Genomic DNA, 15,608 nt, shown 5'->3' on the forward strand with positions numbered 1-15,608 from the left:
ACTGATTCTCGGCCTAATCTTTTGCAAAAAACATTGATCTGTCTCTTTGGACATTTTAACCGCGATTATGACATGTGGGGCCCGCATATGATGATGTGGCGTAACTGTTGACATGGTGCGATATGAGTTTACCAAATAGTCCCTGGTATTTTTGTAGAAGCACCTTTCGGTCAGAAAAGAAAAAATGCAATCAGTCCCTTGCCATGCCAAGCTCGGCTGTACTCTGCCTCTGGCCATCCTACGCTCATGCGCTGCCGCCCATGCCGATGCTCCTGCGGCGGCGGAGCTCACCGGCGAGGGTTGCTGCTTGGTTGCGCCCGTGAAAGGAAATTGCAATCAACAAATAGTAACTTTGCTGCAATTCACTCGTGGAAACGTGAAGGGTGAAACCTAGGAGATTAATATACCATGGCTTTCTAACTCTTATAGGAAAAATAACACACTTAATTTTGCAAAAGCAACTTTTGCGGAAAAGGACAAATGCCATATACTCTGTATTAAGTAGAACATACACTTACAAGAACACCCTTACAGAAATTACAAAATGCATCCCAAGTCCTTATGCGGTACAAATGTGTTGTTCCTCATGCATACATCAACGGTGAGACGTGGACAAAGCTCAGTGCCGCATCTAGACCTCAAGATAACTACCGTAGTCACTAAAACGTTTTTGTAGCGGACGACAAGTCAATGATGCAGACCAGAAGATGTTGGTGGTCGCGATCTACGAAGCAAATCTCCGTCTAGGAGAAGAAAGCGCCAAAGAATGCATGAAGAGTGCTGGCAAGACGAGATGGGGGACTAAAACCTCACATGCTCCTCGACATGGCCAGGATTAACCATCACCTGTCGTTCAGAACTGGAACCAAAGGGCGAAGACACACAACCACGCCATCTTCTCTATGTGTTAGCATCACTGACACAAACTTGTAGAATAAAAAATCAAATTCAGGGGACACACCACTCTTCACACGCCTCCTAGTGATGCCAAAAAGCATAGTCGCGAGCACGAGTTGGACTTATTCCAAGCCGGTAACAACCCAATTGTCTCGCCATCGACGACTAAAAGACCCAAAACTTAATCCTAACCCTACCACCGCCAAACTAAAAACAACGAAACCTTCGCCCCCTCTCGTCCCCGAAGTAGCAGGCGGAGGGAGAGGGGCCCGCAGGCACGAGGGACAAGGTAGATTGGGACTATCGCATTCTCTCCTAGGGTATCGCGGGTGCAGAAAGATGGCTTGTAGAATAACGAAATTCTCTGGAAAAAAATACTTTGCATAGATTCAAAGAGAGAAGGCACGGGAATAGAAGAAAAAAAAGACTACGAGGCAGCGGCGAATCTAGCAGGGGGGCTTCGACAGGCTCGAGCCCCCCCCCCCCCCCTCCAAAAATTGGGAAAGAAAAATTACTAGTATTCGTATCAAATTTTTGACCTTATTTGGACTAGCGAATTAAAAGTTTTTTATTTTTTCTACACACAATTAACTTTGAGCCTTCCCTTCATTTTCTTCCAAGATTCGCCACTGCTACGAGGCCACTCATTTTGCTAGGTAGAAAACATGATCCCTATCATCTGATCAGAAACTTTCACACACAAAAATTGCATGGGTTATTTTCTACACACACACACACACACACACCAAGAAAAATCTTTGAAAATTATTCCATCCAGAGCAGCCGTATTATTTTTTGGAAGATGATGTATTTATAGAGCGCGCTCGGGGTGCCTGCTCACGCTCGGTTGCGCGCCACAGCCTGAGCTCGGGCGTACGTATCCCTCTGGGCCACGCCAAGTGTCAGCAACAAGCACCGAACCCCACTCCTCCCCCCGCTCCTCTCCTCTCCTGCTCCCGAGACCATGGCGGCGACGCCTCCTGCCGCCGCCGCCGCCGCCGCCGCCGCCCCCGCGGGCGGGGCGCACAGCGTGTTCGTGTACGGGAGCCTCATGGCGGACGAGGTGGTCAGCGCCATCCTCAAGCGCATCCCGGTCTCCTCCCCGGCGCTCCTCGCCAACCAGTACGCACGCACGCTAGCCCCTTTCCCTCTCCCATCCTTGGTGGCTCCGCTCAATTATTCCTCTCTCGCCTCCGCTCTCACTTCTCGTGTTACCTTTGTTCACGGAACAGAGGTGCTCGGAGTTGGTGGCGAGGAGATCATGCTTTTGATTAGCCGGTAGTACCAACCACCAGTCTCGTTCATCGGTTGCAATTGCAAACTTGAGGGATTGATCGAATGATCGCAATCCATTGGATATCCAATATGCGGCATAAACAACGAATTAATTCGTATGTAGATAGGAGCTTTAGGGACTGTATGTGCCTAAATACACAAGAACAGTGGAAACTAATAAATGAATCTCTGTAGCTCTTCAATTTGGTAACTAACTTGTCTTACAGATTAATGGATTTCTAATCAGTAGTGAATTCAACTCTTAACGGGACATCCGTAACAGATTTCCTTTGCAAAATTTGCGCATCATTTGTAAGTGAGAACTTCAGGATTTCAACTTAAGCCTAACTTCTTTATTGAAGAAAAAAAAGCATAAGCCTAACCTGGCCGTGTTATGGCAGCACCGTTTTCCATTCTAGGTTTTGGAATCGACGGGGTTTCTTGTGCTCGTACTGGTAACAAACTGCCTTGAGCAATTAACATGCACAAAGATGATCTGCTGTTCTTCCTGTTGTAATTTGACTCTTGAACTGGAGCTCTTTTTTACGCTACTCTAGTTCTCCATCCATATTGATTTACTTCCAAGTTGCAAGTTAAGGTTTGACATCGGATGCAATTCATTGCAGCCATAGGTTTAACGTCAAGGATCGTATTTATCCAGCAATCCTACCTGTTGAAAGCAAGAAAGTTGCTGGAAAGGTTTGTTAACTGTTTAACTGTTTTACAGAGCTCAGCTATTTATCGTTTTTTCCCTTTTTGTCATTATTCTGTATTTACAGATTTGTTAATACTACCCTGTTCCCTTAGTTCCACCGCTGTCATCAGAGCATATAGTTGCTCTCTGCTTTTACATGCCTGTGGTTTCTCAGGCTTTTCACCCCAGAATATCAAAGTGCTGGAGTTGTAGTTACAATTTAATGTTGTTAAGTCAATAATTTGGGGGGGTTGGGTGCAGAACAAGCTTCTCATTCTTAGAAGTTGCTTTGGTCAGACAGTTGGTCAAGCCTAATTCTGCGTGATCCAGCATTTACTCTTGTTACTAAATTTAGAAACACACGCAATTTTAAAACCATGAAATTGTTGTAGTAACTGCCTCTGTTTCTGTGAAGTCAATTTCTCACTTGGCTTGGAGTATAGTTTTTTCTCTTTTTGCAATGAGGCCAATCATTTAGCTTTGAGTCCCAGTTACACCCTTTCTCTACTTATGCTTACTGCTCTGCAGGTTATCATGGGTATTTCTGACGCGGAACTCATTGTCTTGGATGCATTTGAGGATTTTGAGTATGTAAGGAGAAGAGTTCAGATATCACTAACCGTAAGTTTATTTTCAACTCAAGTGACCCATTGTTCATGGTCTTGCTTTTATCAGAAACTGTTTGAAGCTGGGTAACTTGTCGTTTTAGATGATGTTGCTCAAAGAAAGTTTGGCCTTACAGGATACTTCAGAGACAATGCATGCTGACACTTATGTATGGAGTGATGCAGAGGATCCAGATCTGTATGGTGAATGGGATTTCGAGGTGAGGGTGTCTAATTTTTCATTATGGTCTATTGATGCATCTGATTTCACTTCTTTCAGTCCCACACTTGATTTTTGGAATGAACACATTTATTGTTATTATAAATGTTGATAGATTTCACCGAAGTTATGAGTTCCGACAGAAGACAACAACAACAAAGCCTTTAGTCCCAAACAAGTTGGGGTAGGCTAGAGGTGAAACCCATAAGACCTCACAACCAACTCATGGCTCTGGCACATGGATAGCAAGCTTCCACGCACCCCCATCCATAGCTAGCTCTTTGGTGATACTCCAATCCTTCAGGTCTCACTTAACGGACTCCTCCCATGTCAAATTCGGTATACCCCGCCCTCTCTTGACATTCTCCGCACGCTTTAGCCGCCCGCTATGCACTGGAGCTTCTGGAGGCCTGCGCTGAATATGCCCAAAACCATCTCAAACGATGTTGGACAAGCTTCTCTTCAATTGGTGCTACCCCAACTCTATCTCGTATATTATCATTCCGGACTCGATCCTTCCTCGTGTGGCCACACATCCATCTCAACATACGCATCTCCGCCACACCTAACTGTTGAACATGTCGCCTTTTAGTCGGCCAACACTCAGCGCCATACAACATTGCGGGTCGAACCACCGTCCTGTAGAACTTGTCTTTTAGCTTTTATGGCACTCTCTTGTCACAGAGAATGCCAGAAGCTTGGCGCCACTTCATCCATCCGGCTTTGATTCGATGGTTCACATCTTTATCAATACCCCCATCCTCCTGCAGCTTTGACCCCAAATACCGATAGAAGAATCTGCTAATGACCACATTGAAGCACACTATTTATGATGAGCTCATGTAGGACATTTTGCTGCTGAAAGAAATGTTAACGCCATTTATGTTGGTATTCAGCAGAGAGGGCTGACGCCCCCTTCGCAACTACCACCCCCTTCTGCCCATTTGAGAACAAAATGTTTCTGTGATTGTAGCCTATTGATGCATTTACTCTGTGATAAACTGCTCAGTGCCACTATTTGTGGGGATTTTTTTTTTTTGCGTACTAACCATGTGTTTGTCTATAGGAGTGGAAGAGGGTTCACATGAAGGATTTCCTAACGATGACACTCGGATTCATGGACGGACTCGAACGGCCCGAACCGAAGACCCGGGTCGAGACCTATCAGTCTTTCATGCACGAGCATGAACAACCTGAATCAGGAACCCAGGTCAAGAGCTGAGTTAGGATCCGATTCATCAGTGTGCTGTAATAGCGTTATCCGAAACAGTTTATATCCTCAGATTTGTGAATAAGATCTTTATAGGATCATTCTCACTGAAACAAGTTCGAATACAATCTCTTCTGTGAGACCCCTGATGATGCAAGTAGTGATGTGTATCATAATAAAAGCTTTTCTGCTAGAATTGAGATGAAATATGTGCTGTTAATGCATGATTTTACAAGCAAAACGAAACCATCTTATATTCTGCGATTGGTTGGTGCTCTGCTCACTGCTGACCAACTACCATTAACATCCCTATCATCATTGAACCAAAGTTTGAGATTGTGCCCTATATATGCCACAGAAAAGAACATCAGCAATTTTCTGGCATTGAAATTGGCCCAAAAATTCCCATTTTTCATGCAAGTGGTTAACCTGACATATTTCTTACAGAAATGTCGAAAAGGATCGGCCATCAATGTTTTCACTCAATGCAAATGCTGTTTCAAATTCTGTTAGGTTGGGTTTTCTGCACCGCGTTCAGAAGGCATCAGACATTAAAGTGATGACTTGCAGGGTAAAAAAATAATAGCTTGGGATTCATGCAAATCTGAAGAATTTCCTCACAGCAGAGGAAGCATCAGGTTACTACCACAGAACTTGCCTTCCCAATAATACAACATATTCCCCCTAACCCTCTCCAACTCTAGGTAAGCTTCATTTACCCATGCCTACTTCCTTTCTTGTAACAACTACACATATAAACAGAACACTACTGATCCAATGAACCGCTTGCGCTCCCGGATGTAAGCTGACAGAATCTACAACATCCTGGCGCTGCACAGCCTTCTCCGGTCATTCCAGCGGTTGATGTCTACTTAGACCGATACCGTTGGTGTGTATAGACTGGTAAATTAGGTCATTCGAACTGGTCATATGAACCGGTGGAAGGGTTGCCGGAGTTCTGGTCACAGCGAGCCCTCCAGGCATTGCCCCCGCCCTCCGAGCTGCTGCACGCCTGGTTGGGGACAACGCTGCTCCCCAGATCGCCGTCCAAGCTCATCTGCTGCACTTCCTGAGGCGAAAGGATCCTGATGCACTTCACGCAGTTCACAAACTCCCTGTACAACCAACATAACACCAACAGTTATTAGGGCAAAAATATGTGCAAGCGTCCACAATTAACACAAGCTCAGTCTTGTGTACGCTTTTCTTGCGATTCATCGTTCTAGTAGGCCAGATTTCACATTGTCACTACCAATTGTTATCTAGTATTTTACAACATTGACTACTATATTATTTTGGAGGCATTTAAATATATGACATTCTTGAGTCAAAAATAGTCCACCCAAGCATAAACGGGAAGACAGATAAACTTACTCCCAAGGATCATCGCCAAGAAGCAGGATATCATCCTCGTGATCTCTGTAGACAAGTTTCCAGCCAATCCTCTGTCGTTCCTCAAGTTGCCCCTCTATGCTAAACATTTGAGCCAGTGCATGCTTTAGTTCCTCATATCCAGCGTATTGACTAATGTCAATAGACCGGCCCACAGCTCCACGTTTATAGACCTACAGAGACCGTTAGGTTAGGCAAAGATGCAACAGGAAAGGCACTCATGAATATTAGAAAGAAACCAATGCTTGAGTGTAGAATTAGCTACCCTGATCAAGTTACAGCAACAGCTAGTCAGCTACTGCTATTAATAAGAAAAGGCACACATATGCATGCTAAAACTTCATTTTGCTTCTACTAGAATCCCAACCCGCATCTCATGAATCATGCGTACACAAATCAAATGTGAACACGGTCATTTTCCACACATGACAGTAGTCACATTTTACAACTTGGTAAAGAGAACCAAACTCTCTAGTCTTCTGCTCTTCATCACAGGCAGAACACAATTTACATCGGACTAATTATGTAATTCATGTTCCTCATATGATTATTTTTGTAACATTTAAGAACTTAGTGAAGGGAGATTGATCATTTGGTTTATAGTTCACTATCTCATGATTTTCATCTTCCAACTATGTTACCATGGTAATCAAAATAGGCCTCCTGTTTATTTCATAGGACAACCATACTGAAAATTAAAAGATAATAATGCACTGAAAGTAGCATTCAAGCTTCAGCTGAAAGAAAAGGGAAAGTACTAACCTTCGTAAACGTCCTCATCCTCTTTACTGGAGGAGCAGGTGGCCAAGAACTTTTGTTCAAGAAGGCACCATCGTTGATTCCAGAGTCAATTGAATTAAACGCCATGTCTGACGCACCAAATGACTGTGAAACCATGGAGGATGATATCTCTTGCTGGGCATCCTTTGGTATTCTATAGTTGTTATCAATGTCTGTAGAGATATGATTTTCATACTTGACAGCATCAATCCCATTCGTCAGGAAGTCATCAGTTACCATAGGGAAGCCCACATGCCCATCATTGCTAATACCAAACAATGCATTATTGCTTGGAATTTCAGCAGGAATTTCGGTATCTGGAGGTGCATCTTTGAACAGCTGCTGCTGACTAAAGTTGGTCATGGGGAAATTTGGATGTAGGAGTCCATCAGCCTGGGAAAGCCAAACTGAAGTTGCTGAAGAAGCTGTTTCTAGATAGTCTGTCGGGGCTGCGTTGTTTGCAAAATTTTGGGGACCAGCTCCTCCATTCAGTAATTTTGAAGGCATCATATTTTGCTTTACATTGGAATTCAACTTTGGCAATTCCTTTGTCATTCTTTGAGCTCCGGTGACAGCATCAAGGGAGCTTGGAACTGACATAGGAGCAGTTGAGTGAGGTGCCTTCTCCGTGTTGATCATGCTGGAGTACTGGTCCCTACCAGGGACTGGTTGTAGAAGATGATTACCATTAGCAGTGGAAGGGGATGTTGAGCAAGAAGGGATTTCTTCCGTAACTACAGAATGTGTAGCACCAGGCATCCTCAAAGGGCTTCCATTTGCTGAACTGAATTTATGTGATGTGGTCGTAGGAATGGCAGCTTCTAAGGTGTCTGCAGGCAGAGCTTGCTTCTGTGGAAGCTTCTGGTGTGTAGTATCTGGCTGCATGGGTGGTGGCAGTGATGCTGCCTGTGATGGGATTTTTGTGCTTTGTTGAGGCATCATCTGTTGTTGGGAAAGTGAATGGGAGCTTGACAGCTGCTGCTGCATATCCATAAGTAACTTTTGCTGTTCTTGGATCAGAGGTAATTGCGCAAGGGTAACTCCAGGTTGGGACAGCAATGACTGCTGCTGCTGCTGTAGCTTTTGCAGGAGTTGAAGCTGAAGCTGCTGATCCGATAATTGCAGCTGCTGATTTGACAGATTTGGTAGCTGTGCAGGCATCTTACCGAGTTGCTGCTGTTGCTGTTGTTGTAACTGATGTTGATGTTGTTGTAATTGTTGTTGCTGAAGTAAAAGCTGTTGCTGCTGTAGAAATTTTTGCTGCTGCTGCTGTTGATGTTGTTGTTCTTGTTGTTGATGTTGATGTTGCTGATGATGATGTTGCTGCTGCTGATGGGACAGGAGCGGCTGGCTGACGGCTGGCAACTGATTTTGAGATATATGTGGCTGCTGCTGCTGCTGCTGCTGCTGCATCTGACTCTGTATAAGGACCTGAGCTTGGGCAAGACTGGTTTGAGCTTGGCTCAAAGGAAGGGTATAGTTCATGGACTGTTGTTGCCTCTGGAAGTTGCTAGTATCTTGAGTTTGTTCTTCTGGTTTGATGCTCGCGCCATTCTGGTTCAATGGAAGGGCTGCCTTGGACAACTCATTGTTCGGCTGCATTTGCTGAGGAAGTTTGGGTGTATTAAACTGCATGTTATTCTGTTGCAGAAGCTGGTTCTGCAAGCACAACTGCCTCGACAGATCACCGGAACCAATATTTTGCATACTGGGGTTGGTTATTGACCGCAGGTACTCGGACTGCATGGCTGTATTTGCAAACGAGGAGCTCTGCTGCATATTCATGTTCATCCACTGAACCAAGCTCAGACCAGGCATTATGGTATTTTGCGTCTGAGGGTCCTTTATGCATATCTCTTCACCCAGCCAAGGCATAGCCCTCTTTAAGAGATTCTCCATTTCTGAGGACTCATCATCTGTAAGTACATAATTGGAATCAATTTATAAGTATGCATAAGACCAGTTCAATAGAACACTTAGATGAGAAGATTATCCAGAACCATTTCTGGCTCCAATAAAATAATTTTCATGGTATGGATGCCTGATCCATGTATGAAAACAAGAATGGTAATCTGATAGATTGTCTACAGCTCAAACATCATTGTTTTCCCGAGGATCACAAACTCCTAGCTACTCATCTCTCTAAGGATTAAAGGGACAGGGTAATGATGTTCTTTGCAAAAAGGTAAGTACTAGCTTTGAATTAGGGCATCTAGACGAACGTATCAGAGATATACATGCATATACAATATAACACTACATGCCACACACACACCACCTCTGGTGCAGGCCTACTTTCCCAATTGTACAGATAAAATGTAACATGATTTAACTATTGACATCCAGGATCAACAACTCTGTCAAATGGTAATTCAGAAGATACAAAATAAGTGGCGTTGAGGTAATCCCAAGTCTACCTAGTTGTCTGGGACGCTTTGCACCAAAAAACGGAGGCGGACATATGAAAAATGGAGCAGCGACTGGTTCAATCTCCCAGATTGAAACTCTGTTCCGTCTTTCACCTGCTGCAGATTCATCCCAACCAACCTGTTTAACGAAAAGTTCTTGGATCAGCAGCAGAAAGGGGTGGGTGACGCAAAACAATGCTACCCAATCTAACTACTAAACCAACCTGTAAATTGCGCCACTGAGAATTTTTCCATCTTACAGGATCTAAATCATTTATGCCAGTTATTGTGCCCATGTACCTGCAACATGCTAACATATGTCAGGTACTAAAAGGTTGAACAACTGGAAGGACCGCTCGCAGTCTACCCATCAAGTAAAAGCATCAACAAACCACTAAGCTAATCATAAAATACAGTATATGGCAAGATCTACATGAGTCTTTCTTCAAAAAAGAACATACAGAAAAATATGTAGCCAATAACTTGAAACAGAAAATTAAAATGAGCAATAAAATACCTTCTCGTTCCTAATTCCTCAGTTTCAAACATCATGCGGAAGCGCATACCTAACGATAATTGATTACCATAGACAGCCTTCTGATACTTAGCAAACGGGATAACAAATTCAGTAGGGCTGGCCCTGAAAATACAGTTTGGATGTCATGGTTTGAAATACCATTGTGATTCACCAACACTGAGCTAATCAGCACTCAATACGGGGTGAAAGTCACAGAACTGACCTGGGGTTATAAAAGATGGTAAATGGGCTATTGTTGGCAGCAGCATGGGCTGCTGCAGCAAGAATCCCTATATGCATGCTGTCACTTGAAAGGACAGATGATGATATGTTAGTCGGTTGTCGGTTAGCACGCCTGATTCCTAGTAGAAGTTGCTGCCTTTCGTCCCTACAAACGTGTTGAAAAAAGGAACAAGGGACAGTCGCCGTCAGTTTTACCACGAGTAATTATTAATAACTGAACTAGTACTCCAACACACTCCATTAGTTCAAACTTCAAAGATATATTATCAGAAGACGTGTTGTACCTAACGAAAATGACAGAGTCTCCAGCAAATAACCTCTTGCCACTCACAAAGAGACTCCAGCCAGTCGTAAGGAGATGTCTTTTTGGCTGACCTGTTTACAATATAAAACAATTATGACTAAATACACCTGTAATACACAAAGAGACTCCAGCCAGTTGTATGGATACATGTAAACATACAGAAATTTCATATCAACGGTATTTAGAAATGAACAATGTTCAATATTGAGTAACAACAAAATTAGATGTTTAGATATATGCAATAGAGATCCTTTTGCAGCAGGAAAGATGTCCACGATGCTGAAAATTCTTACCCCTATATATGTGACGGAATGTCCACACGTTATCATGCAAATCCCTAGCTTGTATCTCTTGAGCGGGTGGTTGCATTGAGAAGTCCTAGAAGAACACAAAGCAACAACAAGTTAATTAGAAGGGCGAAGGATAAGTAAGGCAAAGCAAATGAATTTGGTCGCCAACTCTTTACATACAAGAGGTGGAAATATCTTCTCTGCAGCTCGGCGAGGCACAGAGAAGCCTCCGTGCGTACTTGTATCACTAGCAGTCAGTGTCTTACAGAAGAACTCATTCTGTGGCCTTGCTTGCTTGAGAGCTAGCTCAGATAGCTGCAGCGCCTCCTTTCCATACTGATCATAATCCAAACCGAACAAAATACAAATAACCCTGTTAGCATACACCTGAACGGAAGGGAAGTTCTGAGAAGAAACAACAATGGGCTCGGGTACTTACTGAAGTAACTGGCTGAAGAGTCATTTGTGCATAAACTTCATCTGTTTCTAGGTCAGCCTGAAAACAAATAGAAATCATTTTAGTATACATGATTACAAGCAGAAAGGAAAAAAACAAATAGGCATGCGGCAGTGGATTACATGTAAAGTGATATTGTGCAGCAGGCAGATCAACTTGGATGGAAGGTTTGGGTAGTTTGGAACATGGGCATCAACATCCTTCTGCATAGAAGCTGCAACCTGCCAAATGGAACATGCTTAAGTCCCAGATCAAAGCAACTTAAACATAACCATAAATTCAATGGAGGACATACTAGTAGGACCAGAAACTGAAACCGACAACAACCCACAGGAAGAAGAATAGCTTCACATCACACCCTGAATATCACTGCCATAAATTGCAAGTTTTTTTTTTCATTTTATCTTCGAACCGTAAACTTCCAATGGGACGAAACAAGATGAAACCACAGAGGGAATCAAAGTTCTGTTAAGCCATGCTCCACTTCTGAATCCAAAATATACCGCCTAACTATTATTTTTCTTTCTGCAACCTCAGTACTATCATGTAATAATGGGTTTAAAAAATTGTAAGGCTCAAGTTGAGATTTCTATTATATATGTATATATATATATATATATATACAAAAGTAAAAAAAAAATCAGCAAGTAGAGCCAAGTGCTACGAGGCCATTTCCAATCATGCCGAAAACAGTTCCCCTTCCCCCTCATCGAGCCGAAAGGGGAACCAATCGGCAGTACAGAATTAGGCACCTCCCTCCCGGCACTATCTTCCACACGTAAGGAATCCTTTCCTAATCCAAGCATTCCATCACCCCAATCCTCCAGACCTGCTCAGAACAAGCTCACCCCAATGCCAAATGCAAGAAAGGTGCAGCAGAACATGCTACTAAATGCTCCCAGCAGCAGCACCACCCAATCAATGCAAGAATTCGAAGGGTACTCGGTTGCTTCATCCACCAGACAAGCAGAGCAAGAGAATGGTGCAACACACCAGAAGCCCATAAAAGAGGGGGGCCGGTAGGCCCCAATCCTCCCCAACCACTTTGGCCACAAGCTTAAAATCGGTAGCAAACAGAGCAAACCATAGTGCAGGTAGCAACCAACCGACTAACTGATAATAATACACATCACATATGCATGTATAAGTGAAGAAAAAGTTAGATATCAAAAGGAGGGCAGTAATGGTATAACTGTTGAACCAGCAAAAAGAAATCATCAATGGGTGAATCAAGGGATTTTTAGGGAACAGAATATAGGTGCTTTGAGAAAGTCGTCCAAGAACCATTCCTGGAAATAGTGATCTGATGGGGGAGAAAATGGCAAGTGACTCTCTACACTCAAACAGCAAAACATCACATCATATATCAAATCAGAACAAGGATAACCATGACTCACACCGCCACCACTCGACGAAATGGAGCACCGCACATCGAATCACCAGAGATAACTCTCGAGCAACAAGTTCAGGATGACAGAAACGAACCTTAGGCACTTAGGAGCTCAGACGGCGCCAATTAAAAATTTATAAAATGAGAACCTAATTTTGCTACTATTGAGAAGACTCAAATCAAGCAATTAAATACTTCATCTCGATCGGCAGCAAGAAGACGATCGAAGGGTCAATCAAGAGGGAGGAATCCAGCCAAAGAGCTAACAGACAGACAGGCATCACTAGACAGAATAATCTGGAGAAAGCATATGGCGAGACGGAAGGGAAACGGGCATTTACCTGCTCGCTGTGGCCCTGTGGGAAGTAAACGACGAGGCTGCCTGCCGGCGGGAGCTGCACCAGCGGGCCGGCGCAGGCGTGCCACAGGTCCGAGTTGATCGCCGGCGCCTTCTTCTCCCCTGCACAACAACACCGGCGACCATCATGTCAGACTGACAGTAAACTGACGAAAAGACTTCGCCACCAATTTCTTGTTGACACGGAGAACCAGATGCATCTATGGTAAAAAAGAGAGAGAGAGAACCAATTGCGTCCGGCTCCCGTCGCCGCCATTGCTACTTGCTTCAAAGTGGCATTTCTTGGTTGTCACTTGTGTTTGCAGCTAACAACACCCTTACAGCAAAGTCGTTACAGGAACGACACCGCACATGGCTCTCCGGCGCCGGCGAGCAGCCAGCCGCCAAGGTCCAGCAACTTGTTTTTCTAAATTAACCCGCCGACAATCCGGAAAACACGTAGCGAAACCCCATGTGCGGGCTCGCGCAGGAAAAGATCGCGCGTCACCTTTGGGACCTGGAAGAGCCAAGAAAGAGGAGGCCGCCGGAGAAAAGGGAGGAGGCTTTCCGAGCCCCCTGACGCAATAACGCAAAAGGGGAAGGAGCAGACAGCAAAAAAAAAAGCACGGGACGACGCCGTCGTTGGTCTCCGAGGCTGAGCCGCCATGCCATTGGATGGAAGAGAGGATGCAGGGGTGGGAGGGAGGGGTTCGGTAGTAGTACCTTCGCATCCGGCGCCCGGCACCGCCACGGTCACCGCCGACCCGGCTGCCGAGCTCGCCGCCGCCGGCTGCTGCTGCCGCTCCATCTTCATCATCTTCCGCCCGGAGTCCCGGACGCGCGGCGACCAACCAAGCGAACGAGCCGACCGGATCAAGTGCTCTCCGCCGGCGAGAGCTGCTGGCTCAGAGACCCCCACGCATGGCCGCGCGGCGAGACCGGAGGAAAGGCGGGCGGGCAGGCAGGCAGGCCGGCCGTCCCAGGCCCGTGCGCGCGCGCGTGTCCCCTCCGACAGGCGGCAGACAAGGCGGGGGCGGGGGAGGAGAGGGACTGGGGTGGGGGGCGGCGCCGAGACCGAAGACCTGTCTCCCGGCTAGGCTGCTAGGCGGCTCTATGTGTCGACTGTCGAGAGAGGAGGGTCGCCTCGCTGTGCTGCGTGCTCTCTCTCTCTACTCTCTCTCTCTCTCTCTCTCTTCTGATCTTGCTTGCTTTGGTGCCTCTGCAGGGGTAGGGGCAGAGGAGAGGAGGTCTGGTCTGCGCCGCGCCTGGGCGTTGCTTGCTTGCTCGCTCGCTTTGCTTGTGCTTGTGCTGCCTCGGCTGCGCTGCAGGCGCCTGCCTCGGGCCACTAAAAGTTTTTCTTATTGTCCGTGTGGTGGCGTGGGCTTGGCGTCGGATGAGAGAGAGAGGGGGGGACGGGGAGAGCAGTACGGTCGTGGTCAGCTCCGCTCGGCTGCGTCTCTCTCTCTCCTCCACCACCCCACCCTCTCTCCCGATGGTTTTTCACTGTCCTCCAGTTTTGTTTTCTTCTTGGCTCCCCCTCTTCACTCCGCGGGCCCCGCGCTGCCGTTTCTGTTTCTTTATCTTCTCTTGCTTTTGGCAGGAAATAGCACTACGATGGGTTTGTTTGATTTGGAATGCAATGAAACAAATACTTTCTACATTAAGACATCTAGATACATCTTTTTTATCCACTTTAATCATAAGTATTTTCAGACTAATGAAGTACTATTTATATTTCATTAAAAAAATACTCCTTCCGCTCCATAATATAAGACGTTTTTTAATACTAGTGTAGTATCAAAAGGTATCTTGTATTATGAGTCGGGGGAGTGGTATAAAAGACCGCAAATTTTACAGTAAAGTGTAGTGCAGAGGAATTCCTAGCAAAAATAAATTCTTAAGGATGTTTGTTTCCTAAAAGTTCCGTTGCAATGGTGACTGCCAACGAATCCTTAGAAAAATATCCTTCACAAAAAGGAATCTTAAGGACTCTCTCCAATTCACAAAAACAAGAAAAAACATAGTGTTGCAATGCCTTGTCCATTTAAATCATATAGGATTTCGGTTTGCTTGATTGCCTTAAAATACAAAGATTTTTTTTTCCGAGGAAGTTTGAGTGGCCCCTCAGAACTTCTTTGATTCAAAGGAATTCCATAGGATTTTTTTCGAGGATTTGGATCCTTATAAATGTTTTCATTGTTGGTTGTTTGATTATAGGATTAAATCATATAAGACTTTTTCGTATGAAATCATTTGTCCTACATTTCATAGAAAAATCTATCATCCACTCCAACCTTTTTTTACAATTTCTTTGTTTTTCCTATGTCATCAAACACTCTTTACAAATCCCGTGGGATTCAAGTGGTCATGCCACGCCAATCATGTATTTTCCTTGTCCCTGCATTTTGAAAGTCCTGCGAAATGAGGCCCTAAACTTCCTATGGAATGTAGTGCAAAGGAGTCCTTAGGAAAAAAAAAGAAACTAAAAGATCTAATCATGTGAATAGAACAACCAACATAGAAAAAATCATAAGGGTCCCCTCTGAAATTCCCGTGAAGATCCTTTGAATCAAAAGGCATTTTGAGAAA

At 44.7% G+C, this 15,608-nt stretch overlaps 2 protein-coding genes across 2 annotated transcripts; one reads left to right on the forward strand and one right to left on the reverse strand.

The window, feature by feature from the left end:
- Positions 1 to 1,742: 1,742 nt before the first annotated feature.
- On the forward strand, positions 1,743 to 5,108 carry LOC123148611 (AIG2-like protein D). Its single transcript, XM_044568079.1, has 5 exons — positions 1,743 to 2,019; positions 2,799 to 2,871; positions 3,395 to 3,487; positions 3,609 to 3,692; positions 4,758 to 5,108. Exons 1-5 carry the CDS (start codon positions 1,862 to 1,864, stop codon positions 4,911 to 4,913), a joined length of 564 nt encoding a protein of 187 aa, XP_044424014.1. The 5' UTR covers positions 1,743 to 1,861; the 3' UTR covers positions 4,914 to 5,108.
- A 353-nt stretch (positions 5,109 to 5,461) lies between these two features.
- LOC123148610 (auxin response factor 19) lies at positions 5,462 to 14,373 on the reverse strand. Its single transcript, XM_044568078.1, has 14 exons — positions 13,743 to 14,373; positions 13,024 to 13,142; positions 11,415 to 11,513; positions 11,275 to 11,331; positions 11,016 to 11,171; positions 10,839 to 10,923; positions 10,526 to 10,616; positions 10,222 to 10,386; positions 9,999 to 10,121; positions 9,706 to 9,781; positions 9,491 to 9,620; positions 7,056 to 8,989; positions 6,276 to 6,466; positions 5,462 to 6,016 (listed from the first exon to the last, which is right to left on the reverse strand). Exons 1-14 carry the CDS (start codon positions 13,834 to 13,836, stop codon positions 5,815 to 5,817), a joined length of 3,522 nt encoding a protein of 1,173 aa, XP_044424013.1. The 5' UTR covers positions 13,837 to 14,373; the 3' UTR covers positions 5,462 to 5,814.
- Between the last annotated feature and the right edge of the window lie 1,235 nt (positions 14,374 to 15,608).

Source organism: Triticum aestivum, chromosome 7A, assembly GCF_018294505.1.
Source record: "Triticum aestivum cultivar Chinese Spring chromosome 7A, IWGSC CS RefSeq v2.1, whole genome shotgun sequence".
Lineage (NCBI taxonomy): Eukaryota > Viridiplantae > Streptophyta > Magnoliopsida > Poales > Poaceae > Triticum > Triticum aestivum.